This window comes from Heteronotia binoei, chromosome 10 (genome assembly GCF_032191835.1).
Source record: "Heteronotia binoei isolate CCM8104 ecotype False Entrance Well chromosome 10, APGP_CSIRO_Hbin_v1, whole genome shotgun sequence".
Lineage (NCBI taxonomy): Eukaryota > Metazoa > Chordata > Lepidosauria > Squamata > Gekkonidae > Heteronotia > Heteronotia binoei.
Window position 1 is genome coordinate 99,153,087 of NC_083232.1, and position 22,978 is coordinate 99,176,064.

General features: G+C 44.0%; 1 protein-coding gene across 1 annotated transcript in view; it reads left to right on the forward strand.

Annotated features, from left to right (window-relative positions):
• Positions 1–22,978, forward strand: part of GALNT1 (polypeptide N-acetylgalactosaminyltransferase 1) — a 77,512-nt gene that overhangs the window by 25,401 nt on the left and 29,133 nt on the right. Inside the window, exon 3 of the mRNA XM_060247829.1 lies at positions 22,484–22,650. Coding sequence (XP_060103812.1) covers positions 22,484–22,650 — 167 coding nt within the window. The remainder of the gene's footprint in view (positions 1–22,483; positions 22,651–22,978) is intronic.

Genomic DNA, 22,978 nt, shown 5'->3' on the forward strand with positions numbered 1-22,978 from the left:
CGATCTTTAAGCTATTGTACTTCTTTAAGAACATAATGTTTTGTTACTGGGCATGTTTATAACATTTAAAATACCACATAGAGGGGTGTAATTCTGTTTTCTACAAGAAGAATTATCAAAATACTCAGAGCTGTAAACTGTTGCACCCTAAGCTACCGTACCGCATGTGTGTCCTAGAATCTTCTCTCTGAAAGCTAGGGGAGAAAAAACAGAAAACACAGACTTTTAGTATAGGAATATATTGTTTGGATTGAAACTCTCTTGTTCAGTCACAATATGAGCGGTTATTTGGATACCAAATTAAACACAATATCAGAAAAATGAACTTTTCGTCTTCAAGTGTATTAATTATGGACAAAATTAGTCTCATTTAGATATTTGAAAATATTCATTAAAGAACTCAGGATTATTCTAATTACCCGAATGTTCTTACATAAAAAACTTTGTAGTATACATTTTAAGAGACTAAAACTTTAGGCATTTTACTCCCCAGACTTCTGGTTTCTCAACTGAAAAAAAATCCATAGACTAAAATCATCCTTTCTCCCCTTATATTTTCTGCCCCCCCTCCCCCCAAGGCCTTTACATCTCTAGCTGCAAGCTGGTCGCCCACCTTTAACTTTGGAAGGAAGCTACGTCAGTAATATTTTGAGTGAGTAAAAGTCTTCAAAAGTGCTTCAAAAAGAGTTTTTCGTATTCCCTAGAACTAGAAAATTGGGGGAACCCCCAGTCTTTTATTTCTCCCAGGCCTTCACATTTCTAATAGGATTGTAGACTGTTAAATAAAAATTGATAGTATACATATTGATTGAATAAAATAGTGTCTTAAAAAGTCATTTATCAGTTCCAAAGAAGAAAAAAAAAAACATTAGTTTTTAAAGTGCTTTCCCAAATGTCCCCCTCACAATGGTAATTTGGGGAGGAGGGTGTCCTTGGAAGGTAGGGTGGCCAGACCGTCCCGGTCTCCCGGGACTTTCCCGGTTCTGGCCACCAATTCCCGGCTCCCGGGCTGGCTATACCGGGACCATTAGAAGTCCCGGTATAGCCAGCGGGGAGCCAGCGGGCCGCGCGCACGGGGAAGGCGGGGAGTGAGGGAGCCAGCGTCCCTGCGCGTGCGCACGGCGGTGTGCGCACGCGCAGGGACGCTGGCTCCCTCACTCCCCGCCTTCCCCGCCCGCGCGCGGGGCCCGGCGGCGGTGGCGGAGGCCGGGGAGGCCGCGGAGAGGCCGCTGCGGGTCCCTGGAGGGCCTCCAGAGGCCCGCGGAGGCCGCGGAGAGGCCGGCGCTGGTCCCTGGAGGGCCTCCAGAGGCCCGCGGAGAGGCCGGCGCTGGTCCCTGGAGGGCCTCCAGAGGCCAGCGGAGGCCGCAGAGAGGCCGGCGCTGGTCCCTGGAGGGCCTCCAGAGACCAGCGGAGGCCGCGGAGAGGCCAGCGCTGGTCCCTGCAGGCCCTCCAGAGACCTGTCGGTCACTTCCGGGTTCCTGTCCTGCATCTCGACCTGTGTTATTAGTGACAAGGTGCTTCGGCGTGCCGCTGTGCCGGCCCCCTGGGTCCCACAACGATGGGACCGATGCCACAGGAACGGGCTCGAAACACTCTATAACCCCTCAAAAGAACAGCAGTCTAGCTCGCTTCCCCCGAGCCCTGCCGCCATAAGCCTCAAGGGGGCTCATTTTGCGGCATCTCCCGGCCGGAGGGTGGCACCCGCACGGGACACATATCAAATGAAAGAGGGGGCGCAGGGCTATCAGAAACAGCCGGCGGAGGGAGTCGGGAGACCACCCCACTGGGGGATCCACACCCCGAAAGTGATGAAGGTGGCGCAGATAGAGCCAACAGAGCAAACAGGACAAAATAAATAGGCTGCATTATGCAGCACAGTCTCACTGGAATCTGACTGGCTTCTCAGCGTGGAACCCATTCTCTTTAGTCTTCTCACTTTGAAAAAAGTAAAAAAAAGAGTTTTATTTAACTTTATTTCCCCCTTTCCCTCTCTATAAATAATCTTGGTGTTTCCGGCGGTGATATTTGGGAGATTTTGGGGGACGTCACAGGAAGTGCTGTGAAGTCACTTCCTGTTTCCGGCAGTGGCATTTGGGGGAAATGATGTCATTTGGGGGAAATGATGTCACAGGAAGTGATGTCACTTCCTGCTTCCGGCAGGTGGCGGGGGTGATGTCGCAGGAAGTGATGTCACTTCCTGTTTCCATCAGGTGGCGCGGGGGAAATGATGTCACAGGAAGTGATGTCACTTCCTGTTTCCGGCGGTGGCATGCCGTCACTGGCGTGACGGCACTTCCTGTTTCCGGCAGGTGGCGCGGGGAAAATGATGTCACAGGAAGTGATGTCACTTCCTGTTTCCGGCGGTGGCATGACGTCACCGGAAGTGACGGCACTTCCTGTTTCCGGCAGGTGGCACGGGGAAATGATGTCACATGAAGTGACGTCACTTCCTGTTTCCGGCGGCGCGTGCGCACCCCTACCTTCCCCCTCCCAAAGGTGTCCCTGGCTGGCCTTCAGACATTATGGCCACCCTATTGGAAGGAGAGGGGGAAATCCAAACTTTCCCTTCATCTGAATAATTATTCTTTTCCTGACCACATGTTTGCATCCCTTGAAATACTGAAGGAGTATCTTAAGAGATGGACTGCTCTCCCGCACAGGATTTTCAGTTAGGAGATGCATTCTTTGCCAAACGGAGCCGTTGAACTAACTGATCAGCTGCAGATGTCCTATAGTTTCTGGCACAGTAGTTCTTAAGAATGGTGAGTAGATGCTAGGAGATTGCTGACACTGTGTGAAATCAAAGAGGCTTCAGCTTGTGCCATCAGAACATCAGAAACCGTGTCCTTAATGTCCATGGCCTCCCTCATATTTACATGCATTCTTGAGCGACCCCAACAGGGTCTAGTGCAGGGGTTGGCCAGGCTTGCGTCAATGTAGGAGACACATTGAATAAACATCAGATGTCTGAGAGCTGCAGGACGTGAACGTCAGATGTTTGAGAGCCGGAGGGAGGGAGGGAAATAGATGGGGGAGGTGGAAAGAAAGCAACTTTAACTTTAAATGCATTCTTCAAGCTGCTGGCTGGCTTGGCGAAGTGAGTTGGGGAGACAAATGCTTTCCCCAGGCTGGCCAACGGGACTGCGGGGGCTTTGAGAGCCACACAGGATGTGTGAAGGGGCTACATGTGGCTCCCGAGCCACCGTTTGGCCACCCCTGGTCTAATGCCTTAGAGGCCACCCTCCAGAACAGTCATTTTTTCTTCTGGGGAGCTGATCTCTATCTCTACCCTGGGGAGGGACGGTGGCTCAGTGGTAGAGCATCTGCTTGGGAAGCAGAGGGTCCCAGGTTCAATCCCTGGTATCTCCAAAAAAGGGTCCAGGCAAATAGGTGTGAAAAACCTCAGCTTGAGACCCTGGAGAGCTGCTGCCAGTCTGAGAAGACAATACTGACTTTGATGGACCCAGGCTCTGATTCAGTATAAGGCAGCTTCAGATGTACTCAGTAGCATCTAAACATAAAGAGAAAAATCAAATAGCATTCATATAGAAAAGGATATTGCCTCTATAGTAGATGCTGGCCTGGATTTCCTGAAGTTCTCTTCATGAGCAAAAGCTGTCACTAGCAGTTGCACATCATAACCTCTGGCTGAGGAATTGGGCTGTCAGTTTAACTTCTAAAGCCAACCTGGCAGCTTTTCTTTTTCTCAGCAGAATGTTATTTGGGGATACGTCAGAGACAAGATGAATGCCAAGAAGAAGGCCTTGACCTTTCCTCTGAGGAGTGGAATAGTCTCTAGATTCTGCACTGAGTATAGCAGAAGACCTTCATGGACCAAATTGAAGACCAGCTTAACATCCAGTATACAGTTGCAGGCTTCTGTCCATTTTCCAGGAAGTGCTAATGCTTCGTGCTGGTGCTGCCTTGATAATTGTGTCCTCCTTTTCTTGTGGAAGAAAAAGCTTTGTCACCGTTGTTCTGATTATGGCAATGAAGTAAAGAATCGGAATCATCTGACTCTTTCCTCTGTTGGCAGCATCTGTGATTTGATAATCACTGCAGTGTCAGCTTTAAGTCCTTGATTGCCTTGTATATGCTCACAAGGAGACCGTCTTGTAAGGGATGAATGTGGCTACCCTGGGTCCTGAGGCTTGCTGCCGCAGGTGCTGTTGATTTTGTAAAGACCCAGAGTGAGGTTGAATGGTAGGGACTAGACTTGGAAGTGTTTTGTTCCATAGAATAACTTGAGGAATCTGTGATGAGGTGGAAAGAGGTGCTGGGGTGTTGTTGTTAGTGTAGATCCCAATGACAAAGATTTGCAAGTCCCAGATTTGAATCTCTACTCCATCATGGAAGTTTGCTAGGTGACTTTAGGCCAGTCATTCTCTCTCAGCCTTGTGGGGTGGCTGTTAGAATACAGTAGAAGCAAGGAGCATGATTTCATAATCCACTTTGCATCTCTTTGGGTGGATAAGCAAGATATAAATATCTAAAATAAATAAGGGCCTAGAGGTAGGATTACATCAGGTCCAGAGATGACAGAATCTGTAGACTGTAAGGTTTCTGATACTTATTGTAGTTTCTCCATCTTGAACCTCTGGTACCTTATGAGCTTATTTATGTACTTAGAATCATAGAGTTGGAAGGTACCTCCAGGGTCATCTAGTCCAACCCCCTGCACAATGCAAGAAACTCACAGATACCTCCCCCTAAATCCACTGGATCTTCATTGCTGTCAGTTGGCCATCTAGCCTCTGTTTAAAAACCTCCAAGGAAGGAGAGCCTACCACCTCTTGAGGAAGCCTGTTTCAGTTGTGGCCTTCTAGTCTTCACTGTGTTGGGGACCATATAGAAACCTCCAGGAAATCCTTGTAATAGATCTGGTTCTGTCACCGCTACCTGTAGGAGGTGACTGATTTCATTGGCCATGTGGTTTTGTCCCATTTAGCAGAGGCTGGGGAGATGAGAAACCTGTTGTTGGGGAACTGGGTAGGTGGAGTACAGGCCTCCTTCTGGTTCATCTACATCTACAAGATCTATTGGTTGCATGAATAGGTGCAGTTCTGTGGGGATGGACTTATTCTAGATTTCTCCAATAAATCTTTCTCCCATTTCAAAACCAAATTGTGAAAAAAAAAGAGCAAAAATACTTCCAGCTTTGAAAAACTTCATAAGATGGTGAATGATGGAAGAGCAGAGCATGCCACCTAGGGAAGCATGCTCAGGGTCTGTGAAATCAGTGATATGGCCTACTGTATGAATTGGTTTGAGCAGTCCCAGCACCTGAGTTCCACCTGTGTACATCAAGACTGACAATGTTACTGCTATGCTGTGCACAAACCAGCACAGAAGAACCAGGTTCAGAACCTTACAGTGAGAGGCAGTGTTGCTGTTATCCTGGGCCAGAAGCAGAATTTAGACTAATTTACACGTTTGTTTAATTCGATTATACCTTGCCCTCCCTGCCAAGGCAGGCTCAGCTTTGGAATGGAAGCATTGCTTTGTATCTCTGCCACCCTTATCTGTGTTTCGCTTTGGTTGCTTATTATCCTGGGCCATAGCAAGCCTTGCCTCCTCATGGTGTGTGTCTAGTGTGTACATGTCTCCTGACTATATACAGTTAACACAAAGGCGCCTTAAACTGACAACGTACTCAAGAAAGTGCTTTTGTGCAATAAATAGAAACATTAACTATTGATCTACTGCTCTAATATAAAGTCACAATTAGGAAATTTTCAGAGTGAATATAATGGATAGCTGGGCAGATACCAGTCAATCAGTAATCAAGTGAACAGAAGGCAAGAACCACTAAGTACAAAGTAGGCGTCAAAAGCACCTTTAAGACCAACAAAGTTTTATTCAGAATGTAAGCTTTCATGTGTGCATGTACACTCGAAAGCTTACATTCTGAATAAAACTTCATTGGTCTTAAAGGTGCAATTTGACTCCTACTTTGTACTAGTGGTTCTTGCCTTCTGTTCACGATTACTGATTGACTGGTATCTGCCCAGCTGTCCATTATATTCATTCTGAAAATGTCCTAATTGTGCAACTTGACTCCTTTGTTCTACTGTTTCAGACCAACACAGCTGCCCACTTGGACCAAAGAGCCACTAGTAAAATTCTTGGGGCTGGGGAATAATCACCTAAACAGCAATAGATTCAGGTGGGTGGCTGTGCTGTTCTGAAGCAGCAGAACAAAGTTTGAATCCAGTGGCACCTTTTAAGATCAACAAAGTTTCATTCCTGGTATAAGCTTTTTTGTGCATGCACACTTCTTCAGATACATTGAAACTGAATCACCATATGACCATATGAAGCTGCCTTATACTGAATCAGACCCTTGGTCCATCAAAGTCAGTATTGTCTTCTCAGACTGGCAGCGGCTCTCCAGGGTCTCAAGCTGAGGTTTTTCACACCTATTTGCCTGGACCCTTTTTTGGAGATGCCAACCTGCTGATTCTACCAGTTGCTTTAATTCAATTTTAGCTCTACCAGTTGGTTTAGCCAATTGCCTTAATCCAGTCTTAGCTCTAATTGGCCCTTCCTTGCGTGCGCACACAAACAGCTTCTGCTTCCTTCTCTGGGGCTGTCCCTCCTCTTTTGGGGAGGAAAGAGAGTCCCATGGCAGTTTGAAGACCAAGAATGCCTTTATTCCAGGTATAAACTTTTGTGTACAAGCACGCTTCTTCGGAGGCAGGATGGGTGAGTGAGAGGGTGGATGAATGGATGGATTCCTTTGACAAGCACAATGTACATTGAGGAAATTATTTTGATTTATTCCAAAAAGTTGTTTTAAAAAATTGGATTTTTCTGTTACTATCTGGAATTATTTTCTTTCAAAAAGACCCTGGTTAGGAATTAGAACACTTGGATTGGTCCTTATATCTTGGAGAGCGGCGTGATTTCAGATGCCAAATGATAACAACACACATTGGTAATGAGACAGAAAAGCTAGGTCTCACTTCAGTCCTGTAGGATGCATTGTCTTGAGTTTCAGTATCAGTTGCAATTCAGCAGTCTCTCTTTCTAATCTCCCTTTGAAATTCCTTTGTAAGAGCATTTCTCCTCTTAGGTCAGCAACTAAATGTTGTGGTTTATGATGTCAGACTTCTTTGCATCCTCTCGGACTGACTCCTCCTGGATGGAATTGAGACCTAGGTTTCCTTTCTCATTTACCAACACTAGTGTCTCCAAGGCAAAAGAAGAAGGAGACAGCAAAAGATGAGATGGCTGGACAGCGTTACTGATGTAAAAAACATGAATTTGAGCAGACTTCAGAGGATGGTGGAAGACAGGAGGGCCTGGTGTGACTTTGTCCATTAGGTCGCAAAGAGTTGGACTTGACTGCGCAACTGAACAACAACAACAACAGTATCTCCATGCCTACTATCCCTCTGCATATCACACCTAATTCAATCAAGCCTGCTGTTGTCATTGACAATATGAAATCACTGCCATTTGACATATGAAATCACCTTTATAAAGTTTATATCTCTGGTACCTTGTGTTACATTTTATGACATGCACGACCCAGCCCAACAAAGTGACATTTATGTCATATCTGGCCCTCATAACAAATTTCAACACCTCTGATTTACAGGGTGTTTAAAAAAAATTGCATGAATTAATTAACATTAATCCTTATTTTATGATGAAAAATCTTTGCGCTATATCTTAAATAGAAAGGTATCTTTAATTTAATCTGATTTTCATTATTTTTAAAATAATTTTTATCCACCCTGATTCTGTTGGTAATGCAGTCTGCCCCTCGTGGAACTGATAAGTCCTTATGGTGCAAAAAGCAGTGGACTAAAGGAGCTTCTTGGAGAGTTGGAGGAGAAGCTTGGTTCTCTTGGGAGTGTGTTGGGAAGAGTATTGTCTTTGTTGCAGCAGAGAATTTGACTAGCTAACTCACTGAATCTCATCAATGCCATCACTGAGACTCAGTGGCTAGAATTGTGCCAAGTGCAAGTTTTGCAAATGATTCTCCTTGTGAGGGAGCTAGCTGTTACAGTATTACCTCATTTTAAGGAAGCTCTTCAGTCAGGCACTGGAAATGCTTTGCCTGTTTGTGTATCTCATCCATTCCCTCTAGGGCAGGCTTCTGTGCAGTCGGCAGACAGAATAAAGTATTGAGCATAGAAAGGTGCTGCATGTATAATTCTCCAGCCTAATCTGTCAGCTGGAGCCTTACACACATCCTCTTATCAAATTTGTTGCAAACATGCCAATCAGCTATTTCTAATCCCTACAATTGACTGCTTAGCACTTCAGTAGCTTATACAGACTGTTGGGCTGAGATGTTATTATATACAGCTGATGACTTGGCTGATGCTCTAAGGTTTTTCCCATGCAGAGCTGTGTTGGTGTGTCTGACTGGTATTGCTGTTGCTGCAGTTTCATCATAAATCCATCCTTTATACATGTTATACTTGGATATGCAAATGTCATATTTACAGCTTAATTCTTTGCTTCAGAAATGCATTGAATTTTATTTGGAACTTATGCAAAAAGCCATATTCTGTTGCATACTTCCCACTCCTCTCTCTTGGTGCACAAAGTCTTGTTGGTTGTTCCAGACTTGCATGTTCCAACCTTGAGTTCTAAACTTCTTGGAGAAGACAATTCTGGGAAAGGAAAGCTTTAGGCATATTTAAAAATGGTGATAGTAATATTTGAAAATGATAGTAATGTTTTCCATGTGTCAGATTATGGTTGTGTTTAAGATGAAGGTGTTTGTGGCACAAAAACTGCTCTGAAATTTCAGCTAGATTTAAGTGGGTTTCATTGTTTGTACCACCAGGGTAGGAGCACTCAAAATTTATATTAAGGTTTTCTTTTGCCTAGGAAATTTTCTTTGGATACCTTGGTTCAACAGAAATGGAGGCTGATTCATTTTGCTTAAATACGCTAATGCACCATTTTGGGGTCCCATCATAGAACTTGATCTAGGATTTCCTTCATGTATGGATTTTCAGTTAGGATTTCCCAGGAAATATTCTTTATTTTCATTCCTTTGTTTTTGTCAAAATAGCTTCTAGTTTTATAGTGTCTCATACTCTTTGTAGTATTGTGGTTTTTCAACCTCTGGAGATCCTAAATAGTGCATAGAATACATTAGATAAGGCGAGTTCTTATTGGAATAAACTTTCATGCCAGAAATTTCAGGCATTTTCCCGTGCAAATTCTGCTTGCATCTGTCACCCCAATGGTTTTTAAGGACCATTTTGGATTTTGTTTCCAGGGTCTAAAGAAGATTTCTGCTTGAATCATGAGATATTGCAACTTTATTATATCCAAATCTTTTGAGATCAGAAGAGAAGAAAATTTCATTCTCTTGATGTCAGGTAAACTATGAAATGCTACTAAGGACAGAGTTGAGTTTGACTGGGAATTAGAATGTAGATGCAGAGAGGGTTACAGTTACATAGGCTACTGGATGAGGATTGACTATGTGGTTTACAGAGCTTTAACACTGCTTAGGTTCCCACTCGGTATTGTTTTGTTCTGTTGTGGCAGTGCTCAGTTTTGATGCTTGCAATCCCGTTTAGAGTTCTGATTTATCCACAAAGTAGTTAAACTTTATTTCAGTTATCAGTTATTTCAGTTAGACCCACTGTGTCCTCCAGAAGTAATTGCTCTTCTATTATGTGCTTGGCTGTAAGATTATCTGTGTTCTTGACCGTTGATATTAAGTTCATATGTTGTTCTGTTCTGAGGAGATACTAGCTGTTTAGTGAGTGGACTTAAAAAACATACTGTGGCACTTACTCAAATCAAGTTTTATACATTCTGCATGGAGCCAAGCTTCTCTCACAATCTCTTGTAGTCCTTGTAGCTCCATAAAATGACAGATAAAATATGCAATTTTGGGGAGTTAGAAGTACTTCCTGCAATCCCCTAGTAGTATCCTTCCATCTATTTTGATCCCAGGTTTTAGCTTAAACTGACAGATCTTTGGCTGTCTTTTTTTGAGAATTGCTCTGAATCAATCAACTTTGACCCATTCTGCTTGAGATTATTTATAATCAGAATTGATTCATTTAGCCTGTTTGAGGAAATATGACTGAAAGGAAACCAGTCTGCATTTGGTTTAAAAAGTATGTTTTTATAAGCAGGGAGACTTGCAGGGGGCATCTCTTCCCTGAACCCCACTTTCTCTTCTCTGAAAGCCCCCCCCGCCTCTCCCCTTTTCTTCCTTCTCTTCTTCCCCTCCACTAGCTTGCCTTTATTTGCCCCCCTCCCCCTTTCAGGTTTTTCTCTTTCCCTCCCTTTCACAGCTTCTCACTAGAAAAACCTTGGCTGAGATATGTGATGCTGGCAACTAGGCCCAATTGTGCAGTGGAGAACCTTCACCTACCTTTTACCTGCCTCCCTTCCGCCCATTTTCAGCTATATTATTTATTTAGTTATATCCTGCTTTTTTTCACAATGGCCCTAAAGCAGCTTACATCATTCTCCTCTCTGTTTTATTGAGGTAAGTTAGACCAAGAATGTGTAATTTGTCTGATGTCACCAAAATGAGCTTCCATGTAGGGATGTGCAAAAAAAAAAAATTCGGACTGACACGGATTCGGAAGTATACGGGGGGGGGGGGATTCGGAATCCCCGTATACTCCTGAATACCGCATTCGGAATAGCCGCATATACGGTAGTTGCACGGCTATTACTGAATATACGGCCCTATTATACCCTATGGGCCATTGAAATCAATGGCAAATAGGGTATATTTGAAGCCGCATGGAGGGGAGGGGGTTTGAGATAGAGCCCCCAAATTTGCAGGGGACCTGCAGGGGACTCTCCCCTCCAAGCCCCCCAAGTCCCAAAAAGATTGGGCCAGGGGATCCCATTCCACGGGCACCCAAAGAGGGTGCCCCTATTCCATCATTATACCCTATGGGCCATTGAAATCAATGGCAAAATAGGGCATAATTAGAGGCTACTGGGGGGCAGGGGGTTTGAGGGAGAGCCCCCAAATTTGCAGGGGACCCGCAGGGGACTCTCCCCTCCAACCCCCCCAAGTCCCAAAAAGATTGGGCCAGGGGGTCCCTGTCTTTGGGCTCCCCAAAAGGCCCATTGCTAACAATGATGGGGAAAGCCCAATTAGCCACTTCCTCACTGTAATTGTCGTGGGAAAAGTGGCTCTGGGGAGCAGGGGGTTTTGAGGAGAGCCCCCCAAACTGCTGTGCAGCTTCAGGGCACTGTCCCACACAAAACCCACAAGGCCAAAAAAAAATTGGACCAGGGGGTCCAATTCCTGGGGCACCCAAAGCCAAACCTAACCACATCAGAGAATCTCTATAGGACCCAATTGCACTACATCCCTCTATCTACTCTAACCCTGCAGGGCAGGCCTGGAAGCAATATAAAACCCAGTTGCCAACATCACTGCCACACAAAACACAATCTGCTCAAGGTCTGCTCTGCAGACCTGGCTGCAGCAAACCCAGATGCCAGCTCTCCAGCCCTGCCCCAAACAACACGGGGAGAGCTGGCCAGCCACAACAAACCTGCTGGTTCTGGGTCTCTCACCCAGGTGCCAGCTTCCCTGCCACAGAACACACAATCTACAGATGCCAGCTCTCCAGCCCTGCCCCAAACAACACGGGGAGAGCTGGCCAACCACAAAAAACCTGCTGGTTCTGGGTCTCTCACCCAGGTGCCAGCTTTCCTGCCACAGAACACACAATCTACAGATGCCAGCTCTCCAGCCCTGCCCCAAACAACATGGGGAGAGCTGGCCAACCACAAAAAACCTGCTGGTTCTGGGTCTCTCACCCAGGTGCCAGCTTCCCTGCCACAGAACACACAATCTACTCTATAAAAACAAGAAAGTGACCCAGCCCACACACACCCTCACCAACCCCCACACCAACCAGAGGCAATTAAAAAAAACCAAAACAAAACCAGCAGAATCACAAAAGGCCAAGTGTTAAAAAAGCGGCCTTTTCACCAACAAGAAAGCTCAGGCCAAATAAGTCAACACCCCCCCCCAAAAAAAACCAGAACCAGGAAAAAGGGGACAAAAGTGGCCTTTTGAACAATGAAAATTAGGCCAAACAGCACCCCCCCCAAGAACCCAAAGAAAAGAGTAACAGCAGCAGCACAACACAGAAGCAACAAATCAAACACTGAATACTTTTAAAACAGTAAAAAATTAACTTTTAACAATACAGGAACTTTGCCACCCCCTCCCCCCAAAAAAAACCCTTCACCCTAACCCCAAGAAATCCAAGCCACCCAAATCAGGAGAAGTAAAAGGACACTGCACTTTTAAAAGTCCTCTCACTAAATTAAGATATAGGCAAATTGGCAAACCCCCCCCCACCCCAGGCCCCCTCTCCAAGCAGAAACCCCCAAATAAGCTACCCCACCACCACCACCACCCAAATCTGGTTAAGTAAAGGGACTCTAAGTCTTAAAAAAAGTCCTTTTACCAACAATAAATAAAAACAAGAACCCCAAGAGTGTCTTACCTTGTCTTCTCTAGTCCAGGGAAGTCTGGTAACTTGGTAAGGCTGAGTGAGAGAGCTGCAGGCAGCAGTTTTAGACAAGGGGCAGCCAGCCCTTTGCACAATCTCTCACACACAACAGCAATGGAGGAGTTAATCCAGCCAGGAAGGAAGACTCCTTAAAAAGCCCTTCAAAGCATGCATTTGCAATGCATTTTGCAAATGCATGCTTTGGATTGGCTGCTGGGGCTCCTCTTCCCCCTCTCCCCCCTCCCTGATCCCAGGGAGAGGCGGGAAGAGGCCACTAAAGGCGCCAGAGTAGGCAAGCAGCTCCTTTGAAGCTGCAGAAGCTACTCTGCCGCCTTTTGAATTGACAGCCGCATACTTACGAATAGCTATTCGTAAGTATGCGGCGAGCCATATTCGGCTGCCGTATAATGGGCGCCTATGGGGATCGGCTTCAGCCTATTCCGCATACAGCCGAATCAGTGCTGATTCGGCTGTAAATACGGTTCGGCTGAACTGAATGCACATCCCTACTTCCATGGTAGAGTGGGGATTTCTCATATCCTAGTGTGAAACTCAATCACTCCAACACCCTGGTTTTCCACAGAGCAGCTGCTTTTGACCAGTAGCAAGCAGCTGAGCTTGCTGGATGAGTAATAAAATTCATGTGGTGATGAGCTGCCTGGGAATTGCTGCCAGACCTGACCCCATGAGTCCTCTCCCTGCCTGTACTGACAGAAACGAAGACTTCAGTTGGCGATAGTGTTGTGACTGCCTATCGCATGCATTTCTTAAAGCTGTGGGCTCTGTTTCCATATTACAAGTTTTTAACTCCCCAGTGTATATGTCTGTCTGTTGTCTGTCTGCTGGTCTGATTTTTCATCAGATTCTTCTACAACCCTGGGATGTTTTTCAGGTTTGTAGAAAGATCTGTCTTGTCTGTTTGTGGCTCTCATTTCTGGGTCTAAGTATCCACAGATTTGGCCACATTGAAAATTAGATATATTAATATTCAGACTGTGGTTTTCTAGATTCCTGCTGTCTCCTCTTAAGGTATACCCAGACTCAGGACACGGTGTTTTTTATTCAGTTTTAGGGAGTGTCAAGTATCAAAATCTTCACTTCAGCTAAATTCTTCTCCAGATAGGTGTTTTCTTTACACTGTTACAAACTGGACTAATTTTGTTCCACACGCTAAAGAGCTTCAAATGTTCTTTACCATTTTGACCAAAAGAACCTGTAAAGTGAAAACCCATTATCAACCCTCAGCATGCTAAATTCAGTTGTGACACAGAATTCAGAAGGCTGTCTGTCATCACAGACTTTTCCATTCTCTTCCGTAAAGGACTGGATTCGAACAGTTTGGCTAGCAGCTTATTTTGTCTATATTGGGAGCTCTTGAACTTCTGAGTGTACTACGGCTGTACATTTTATGGGACAGCAGATGTGTCTGCAAATTCCTTGAATGCTGTTGGATACCTCCAAGAACTGGGCTGCAGCTTGTGATTCTTTTACTCTGCTAAAAACATTTCCACTATTTTGCACACTGATTCACTGCCCGCTCTCTCTCTTTATAGGACTGCTAATTCCATCCCATCCCATTGTCTGAGGAACTATGCTTCTAGCACATGAAAGCTTATGTTGTGAATTCAGTTTTGTTGGTCTTAAAGCTACCACTGGACTCCAGGGCCGTAGCCAGGATTTTAAAAGTCAGGGAGTACTCTTTGCCATCCACTACAGGGCTTGCCGCTTCTCAGAAGCTTTATGGGGTAGGGGCAAAAGCTGGAGGCTCTGAAAGTGACTGAGCCAAGGCAGCCAACTCTGAAATTTGGAGTCAAGAGGGGAATTCCCATTGTGTGCAAGTGGTGGTGATGGGGTTTTCGACCTCCCTCTCCCCCACCCTGGAACTTTGCAGCCAACAGCTCCATCTGTCTCCCCCCCCCGTGGCCCATTCCACATGGCTTCCTCCATCTCCCTCATCTCCGCCTGCTGCTTTTGCTGCTGCAGTGCACTGTGCCCTACTCAGCACTCCTAGACCCTGATTACACTTCACTGGGTGCATCCCAATGGGCCTTCTGGGGGTCAGGGGGCAGTGCCCCCACAGGCCCCCCTGTGGCTACAGGCCTGCTGGACTCCAACTTGTTATTTCTCATTGTTATTATACAAGGTTGTATTCAGATGGCTTTTATTGATTTCCTCCCCTCCATTTTATCCTCACAACAACCCCTGAAGTAGGTGACTCTGAATGTACGTGACTAGCCCAAGTTCACCCACTGAGCTTCCATGGCAGACTGGAGGTTTGAACCTAGGCCTTTGAGATTCTAATGTAACCTTTTAACTACTACACCACACTAGCTATTTCTAATTTAGCATTGCCTACTAGCTTCTGTAAATAACTTCTCACCTCAAAAGATGGAGAGCTGCCAGAATTTCCAAAGGACAGGAAATTAAATTAGTTTTTTAGTGCAATGAACTACCTGGTTATCAGTTAGCTGATAGAGCTCAGTATGCACAGGTGGTGCCCTGGACTTGCTGCATAGTGGCTCCAGTTTTCTATTCTTGTGCTAAGTTAGAAAACAGCTTCCCCTTTCTGTTTCTGTCGGTAGTTTACTTTTCCATGACAAAATAGCTGTGGCTTGTTTTCTAACGATAACTGCGAGAATGTTGTGCTGATGGATTTGGATATCTAGACTTTCACTTTGATTCCCACAATACAATATGTTCTTTTCTGGTCTGCATCCATATGTTGAAGCTGAAAGTAATAAATATATAACACTAAAGAAAGCTTTGAATAACACACTGAACCAACATTTTATGTAGAAAGCACAACCTTTTAGAACTGGAACCATGTTCAAATTCTTTGTTTTCTAGGCAAATACAATTGAAATTATGTTAATTAGAGGTTGAGGCTTTGTTAACTGTATCTTAATGTTGTATCTCCAGTCTCTCTCAAGTCTTAGAGCTTTTGTGTAGTGGTTAAGTGTGTGGACTCTTATCTGGGGGAACCGGGTTTGATTTCCCACTCCTCCACATGCACCTGCTGGAATGGCCTTGGGTCAGCCATAGCTCTGGCAGAGGTTGTCCTTGAAAGGGCAGCTGCTGTGAGAGCCCTCTCAGCCCTACCCACCTCACAGGGTGTCTGTTGTGGGGGAGGAAGGTAAAGGAGATTGTGAGCCGCTCTGAGACTCTTCGGAGTGGAGGGCGGGATATAAATCCAATATCTTCTTCTTCTTCTTCCTATCACAAGTAAAAAGAATCACAGCATGAATCACAGACTTTATATGGACTGCCCCAGTTTAGGAACCAAAAAGGTATTCTGGCGCGTTCTTAGTAGTGTTTTACTTCTTTTTACTTTACAAACCTGTTTTCTTTTGAGTCTCGCTATCCAGTTTGACACCAGCTGTCATGACAATATATATCCACTGAAAGCCAAGACTATCTTTCAGATAATTAAGAATGCTTTAGAATAGGTTTTGTGTTCTCAAGTAATGCTGTGAATACCTATCAATGTTTTTGCGGTATATTCTGAACACCCCAACCTCTTAATGCCATGAGATTGTCAGATCATGATATAGTAAAAGTCTTGCTATCTGCCGATCTGTCTTCCCTTAAGGGCAAGTTGCTTCCCCTCAGCTGGTGTCTTCGGGATCACTATTCCCCATTGCCACCTTTCCATCTGCCAGCTTGTTGGTCTTCTTGCAGCCAGCACTATCAGCCAACATAATTTATTTATTTTTATTTATTTAGTAGGCTTATATTCCGCCTGTTCCCGTAAACGGACTTAAGGTGGATCACAACACATAAAAATAACAATAAAAAACCTACATATCAAAGTTAAAACACCATATTAAAATTAAACAGTAAAAACAATAAATAAAATGCACCCTCGGCAGACAGGGCACAGCGTATCAGTAACCAGTTGTAGGCCCACCTTGAACGATGGTAATAACAACAAGATAGCACTGTAGTAAAGCACGATGTCACCAGAATGGTCCGGTCCAGGGATCTGTTATTATTATACCAACTGAGAGATATAGCGTCAAACAACAATGTTACTGTCAGATTTAATAATGTTTTAATTAAGTATTGATTGGTTTTAATGTTAATTTAATGTTTTTATTACTGTATTGTTTACTCTCGGATGCTGTTAGCCGCCCTGAGCCTGCTTGGCGGGGGAGGGCGGGATACAAATAAAATTTTACTTACTTACTTACAAGGGAGGCCAAATGATGGAATAATAGGACGCCCGCTGCCTCAACCATAGGCCCGGCAGAACAGCTCCGTCTTGCAGGCTCTACAAAATGGCAGTAGTTCAGGTAGGGCCCGGATCTGCACAGGGAGCTGATTCCACCAGGCAGGGCTCAGGGCCGAATAATCCTTGGGTGCTTCCTTCCCCTGGCCATCTGACTGTTTTTACGCCTTTGACATAGGGTGTTTCTGTGGTTGGGGGTGAGTGGGGAAGGGTCCTTCCAGGCATGGGGACTTCCACCATGGCGTTCCAGTGCTGTCAGGGTTTGAGTGCTGAAGATTCATCAGGATAGGAGGCATGGCAGAGGAATAAGCTTTCAGTATTTGGTACATTCAGTTAACCAGCAATCCCTATTCCCTATCCTTTCAAAGCTGCAGTTTCATTACTTCAAAAGCTGCTGTTACCTGTAGTTATAAATGAAAACAATGTTGGAAAATTCCAGTCTTGGTTGAAAAGTGGCCTCAGTTATGCCATCCCCTTCACCTGCGTGTGTTAGAAAGCTTGTGGCCATGTCTGCAGATGGTGCTTCAGCTGGAAGAAACACTGTTCTTTCAAGAGCCAAGCAAGATCCTGCATGCTGTACATACTGTTGGGGGGACTTGATAACTAAGCTGGTAGGACACTGCCAAGTGAGGCACATGCCTTTTAGTTCTTAGGAACCAGGATGCTCTGCGTCTTTAGTGTGATTCAGAATGACAGTTCTTTTTTCTTCAATAGAGAAGGGTGAATTTCCTAGAAAATATGCCTGTGCATTAAGACATAATTTTAATTTGAAGAAGAAGAAGAAGAAGATATTGGATTTATATCCCGCCCTCCACTCCGAAGAGTCTCAGAGCGGCTCACAATCTCCTTTACCTTCCTCCCCCACAACAGACACCCTATGAGGTGGGTGGGGCTGGAGAGGGCTCTCACAGCAGCTGCCCTTTCAAGGACAACCTCTGCCAGGGCTATGGCTGACCCAAGGCCATGCCAGCAGGTGCAAGTGGAGGAGTGGGGAATCAAACTTGCTTCTCCCAGATAAGAGTCCGCACACTTAACCACTACACCAAACTGGCTCTCCAGTTAGTGGCTGGTAGAAATTAGTGGCTGGTAGAAATCTTCAGCTTGGCAAATGTATGCAAATATGATACATTGAGAAACTAATTAACTTAGATTCTGATTATTTATTCTTTTGTTTAAAAAAATGGGCTATTTCTCTATGGATCACACATTTATACACACAGTGGAATACTCTTCCACAAACTAATAGGAACAGTGAACAGTTTTTGACCTCTGATACCAAAGTCCATTAGCCAGGTGTCTATCAGGTTGTAAGTAAAATAGAACCATCCTCAGATGAGTTAGGGGTGTGTGAATGATTGGAGGGGGAAATGCTTGATATTCAGAAAAATATTAGCTTGCCAATTTAAACAGAAGACACCCCCCCCCCCCCGCCCCATGGCCTGGTGAACAGTATGATCCTGAATCTTTAGTATAAATTGTGAGTAGGTTAGGTTAGAAAAAAAACAATCTAAGAAATTAGTGGCTGGTAGTATGCATTTCTGGATTCTGGATATGCAAACATATTAAAATAGTTTTGTTATTTAAGCTCATATCGCTCTTTAAGACTAGAAGAGTGAGGACCCAGCAATCAACGAGTAGGTAATTTATGTGTCAAAGATGCTATATGTTTCTGTGCCTGTGTATTGTAACATAGTCAGACGAAGAAAAATGTAATCCTTTGCCCCTTAATACGATTGTGTTCCATTCTGGATGGTTTAAAAGTTGGCTTAGTCTACAAGCAAGGAGAGTTTCTAGGATGGGTAGAAACCAAACCACAAATCATGATTCGTGGTAAAAATGGCCAATTCATGGTTCATTCCAGACTGGTTCATCTGATGCCCCTGCACCCAAACACAAAAACAGCCAGACCTTTTTTCTTGATTCATGTATGGTTTGTTTTTTTCAGCCAGCCTGGCATGATTCCCCAGCCCCCTGCGCCTCGGTTTCCAGTGAAACTGAGTAGAAGCTTCCCCCTGTGGAGGCATCTGTTTTTGAGGGCTGTAGCTTGGCTTCTGATCTAGGTGAGTTTTTGGGAGAGTTTTGAGTAGATCAGGTCAATAACTTACTGAGAGTAGATCAAGATGGGTAGCTGTGTTTGTCTGTAGCAGAATAAAAAGAGTCCAGTATCAACTTAAAGATTAGCCGACTTTCTGGTAGGGGGTGAGCTTTTGTGAGTCGCTTGTGTACTTTTGATTCCCCCAAGTGTGCAGAAAGATCTCCTTAGGCTCCATGTAGCCCCAATCCATGGATTTAAGTATCCGCAGGTCATAGCCACGAGGGCGACTTTGGCTTGGGTTTGGGTTTGTGCCCATCTCTGCTGGATATATAGTTTATAGCAGAGGAATAGCAATCTGTTTTATGCAGAGATGTGAAGGATCATAAAAAAAATTGGAGGGGGGGGAGTCCTTTTTTGTTGGAAAAATGGTTGGAGAGCACTGAAAAAAACCCTAAGTGGAATTTCAAAAATACTTTTGGTGTTTAAATGTGATAATTTTGATAAGTTAATATGTCATAGCTATAATGTGTTCAATTATAATACAATGGGCGTTTTCGCACTCACCTTCAGCCGGCGCGACCCCCCTCTTCACCGCGCAGGATCTGCGCGGATTTTGCACGTAAAGCCGCGGAGCAGCCGGAAGAGCCGGAAACTCCTGGCGCTTTTGCGGCGCAAACGTAAACCGCCAAAAAGCAGTTTCCGTTTGCGCGGCTTTTGCGCCAGGAGTTTCCGGCTCTTTCGGCTGCTCCGAGGCTTTAAGTGCAAAATCCGCGCAGATCCTGTGCGGTGAAGAGGGGCGTCGCGCCGGCTGAAGGTGAGTGCGAAAACGCTCATTATTTAAAAGTTCACTGTATTTCAGTGTTACGTTGGTAGCCAATATTGTGACTGCTGAAAAATATATGCATACCGGGTCAAAAAAATTATACGCTGCCTTCATCGATTTGAAGGGTGCTTTTGATTCAATAGATAGAGCCCAACTATGGATCAAGCTAGGTCACCTGGGAATGGACCCTCGTCTGCTGTTTCTCTTGAGGAAACTTCATTCTAATACCTTTTGCCAAGCGAAATTTTCTTCTAGCGGTGACTTGACTAGTAAAATCCCACTGTTAAAGGGGGTTAAACAAGGTTGCGTGCTGGCCCCGCATCTTTTTAATCTATTTTTAACTGACCTGGCACAATTTTTGAACCCTGTCAACGGTCATCTGCCTAAACTTGCAGGCCGAGCGGTCCCCTTATTACTTTATGCCGATGACACTACCATCCTCTCTTGTACAAGAGTGGGCCTGCAAAGGTATTTGAATGCCTTTTATGACTACTGTAATTGTAATTCACTTACTATCAATTACACCAAATCTAAAGTAGTTGTCTTTTCAAACTGCTGGCGCCCACAGAGATGGTTTATTGGCAATTCAACAATCGAGCAAACAAATTTTTTTAAATACTTGGGGATCACTTTTAACCACAAGTTAAGCTAGGTTTCACATCGTAACAACACCGTCAACTTAGCTAAATGTTCAGCTGCTCAAATTAAACAGTTTTTCTTTGCAAGGGGCAACCAATTAGTTCCAGCAGCTATTAAAGTGTTCAAAGCCAAAACGCTTGCCCAAATCCTCTATGGTATCCCTATTTAAATCTCAGCTTTTACCAGGAAAGTGGAGGGCATTCAAGCCTCATTCTTTAGACAAATTCTTGGTTTGCCAAAATGTGTGTCCTACTTTGCTCTCTGCTCTGAAGTGGGTCAGTCTTTGGTGGAGACAAAAGCCTGGATTGCAGTGTTTAAATTCTGGCTCAAAATTCATTTTAGAACAGATCCCAACAGCCTTCTTGATTGTATGAAAAGAGACCCATATATTTCATCCTGGACAGCAGTGTTTCTGTCTAAACTCAATCAATTGGGGTTAGAGGTAGATGATTTTTCTACCGCTGATGAGTCATATATCTTCAGATGTCTTAAACTGAGACTATGGGAATCGGAGGATACGAAATTATGGCCAACTGACCCTTATATTTGCTCTCCAGCTTCCTTAGGTCTTTATGCTTTTTGTGGCAAAATGCCCAATTATCTATCAGACCTAACCACTCCAAGTCATCGCAGGGCATTTATGTTGGCTAGACTAAACGCGTTTCCCTCCAAAGTTTTACAAGGGAGATATCAGCGAGTCCCTTTAGCCGACAGACTTTGCTTCTGTGGAGCAAATACCCCTCAATCCAGCATATATTGCTTGATTGTTCTTTATACCATAACCTCCGTAAAGATTTATTTGGCAAGCTTTCTTTTTCTCCAGATTTGTCCATTCTGCCACCCTGTTATTATTTATTGAGTGATACTGAGGGGGTGGTTAGTGAGGCTGTGGCAAAATTTCTGGCTGACATCCTTAAATTTGATTCTGACCATGTTTGAATGCATCTGTAAGCTCGGTTTTATCTTGATTTTATCTCCAATGTTTAAATTTTTATATTCGGTGTATTTTTATCTGAATCTATTATGCCATTAAAGGTTTGGTATGGTATGGTATGTATGAGAGCATTTCTATCCAAATAATGTACCTTCTTTCAGTTTCTACCTTTGGCTTTCATTATTCCTCCCTCTCACATGATGAACTTTAAAGGGGTACACATGTTATGGTAGTTGAGGGTGCAACAGTTTGGAATTCTTTCTCAAGTATTGAGTATACTTGCCGTTTTTCGTATAGAAAACAAAGACATTTATACTTTTCAATTTGTAAAGATACTAAATAGTGCATTTTATATGGTTAATTACAGTATAAATAATGTGTTCAGGTGGGCAGCCGTGTTGGTTTGAAGCAATAGAACAAAGCAGGAGTCAAGTAGCACCTTAAAGGTCTTAAAGATGCTACTGGACTCCTACTTTGTTCAGTTAATAATAAGTTTCAGTGTGATACCAAAGTAAATACTGAATATAGTTCAACTTTTCCCTAAATTTCCATTTTTTTCCTGGAGGGGGGTGGGAACACAGTGCCATGTTTTTCCCATGGCTTCAGAATTTCCAAAAATACTATGTCTCCAGTTTTATGTAGGTTAAGAAGTTAAAAAATGAAATTGTGGGGAAATTAGGTTAGGATTAGAGGCTTAGTGTTTGTTTTTGGTGAAATGAGAATAACTGGCCTCTCCCACCATATATTGCGGCATTTTTGTCATAGCTTTTACAGACTTGGAAGAATTGGATTCTGTGGTAGGAATAATTAGAAAATATTGTCATTAAATTGCCAAAATCCTGAAGGCTGAAACAATTGCATTGGCCACCAAATTTACTTCTGGGTTTAACCGAGGTTACATCTTTGACTTGTGGTACACACATCTTAAGGGCCATTTCTCCCTTTGAAAGCATTTGTGTGTGCTCAGTTTTGCTCTTTTATTTGTTTCCTTATTCCAGGTAATCTGGCTGGGTTGGTCAGAAAACAGGCTTTCTCAGTGAGTTGTCCACTTGTGTAGAAAGATTTACCTGATGCCTCGGGAAAGCATGTCAGACTTGGCTTATCCCAGTATGGCTTTCTTTAAGAAACAGAAATTTCTACTGGATGTCTAGGTCTGAGTGGCACTGAATCTTTTTGTACTGATGATGTGTTTTATTTTAATAGGCTATGTTAACATTTGTTAGCTAGTCTGAGCTTATTAGAAAAGTGGGATTTAAACGTTATAAATAAAATAATATGACTCTACAATGCAAGCTTGTTTGCTTTGTATTACAAGCTTGTTTGCTTTGTGCATTTTTAGGTGCAAGACAAAGGTGTATCCTGACAACCTGCCTACAACAAGTGTTGTCATTGTCTTTCACAATGAAGCTTGGAGCACTCTCTTGCGAACTGTTCACAGTGTCATAAATCGATCCCCACGACAAATGCTAGAAGAAATTATACTGGTCGATGATGCTAGTGAAAGAGGTAAGAGTTTAGCATTGATTGCTTGTGCTGCACAAATTCAGGCTTCTGTTGGCATAGTTACAAGGCTGATAAACACGAGTTGTGTTTTGTGCAAGGGTTGGTGGGGATGATATCCATTGATTCCTCCTTTCTCCTGCAGCTTTCCACAGCACATTAAATGCTGTCCACAAGGGTCCCTCTCCTGAAGGTCCTTAGGAGTGACTCTAAGGAATGCAGGGGACTGCAAAATGAGAGGAGACAGCTAAAATTCATGTTGGGATCATCACTCCTCTTGCAATTTTTGAGATCCATCTCAAAACCAGGAGATTTTGTGTACCTGCTCCTCTTC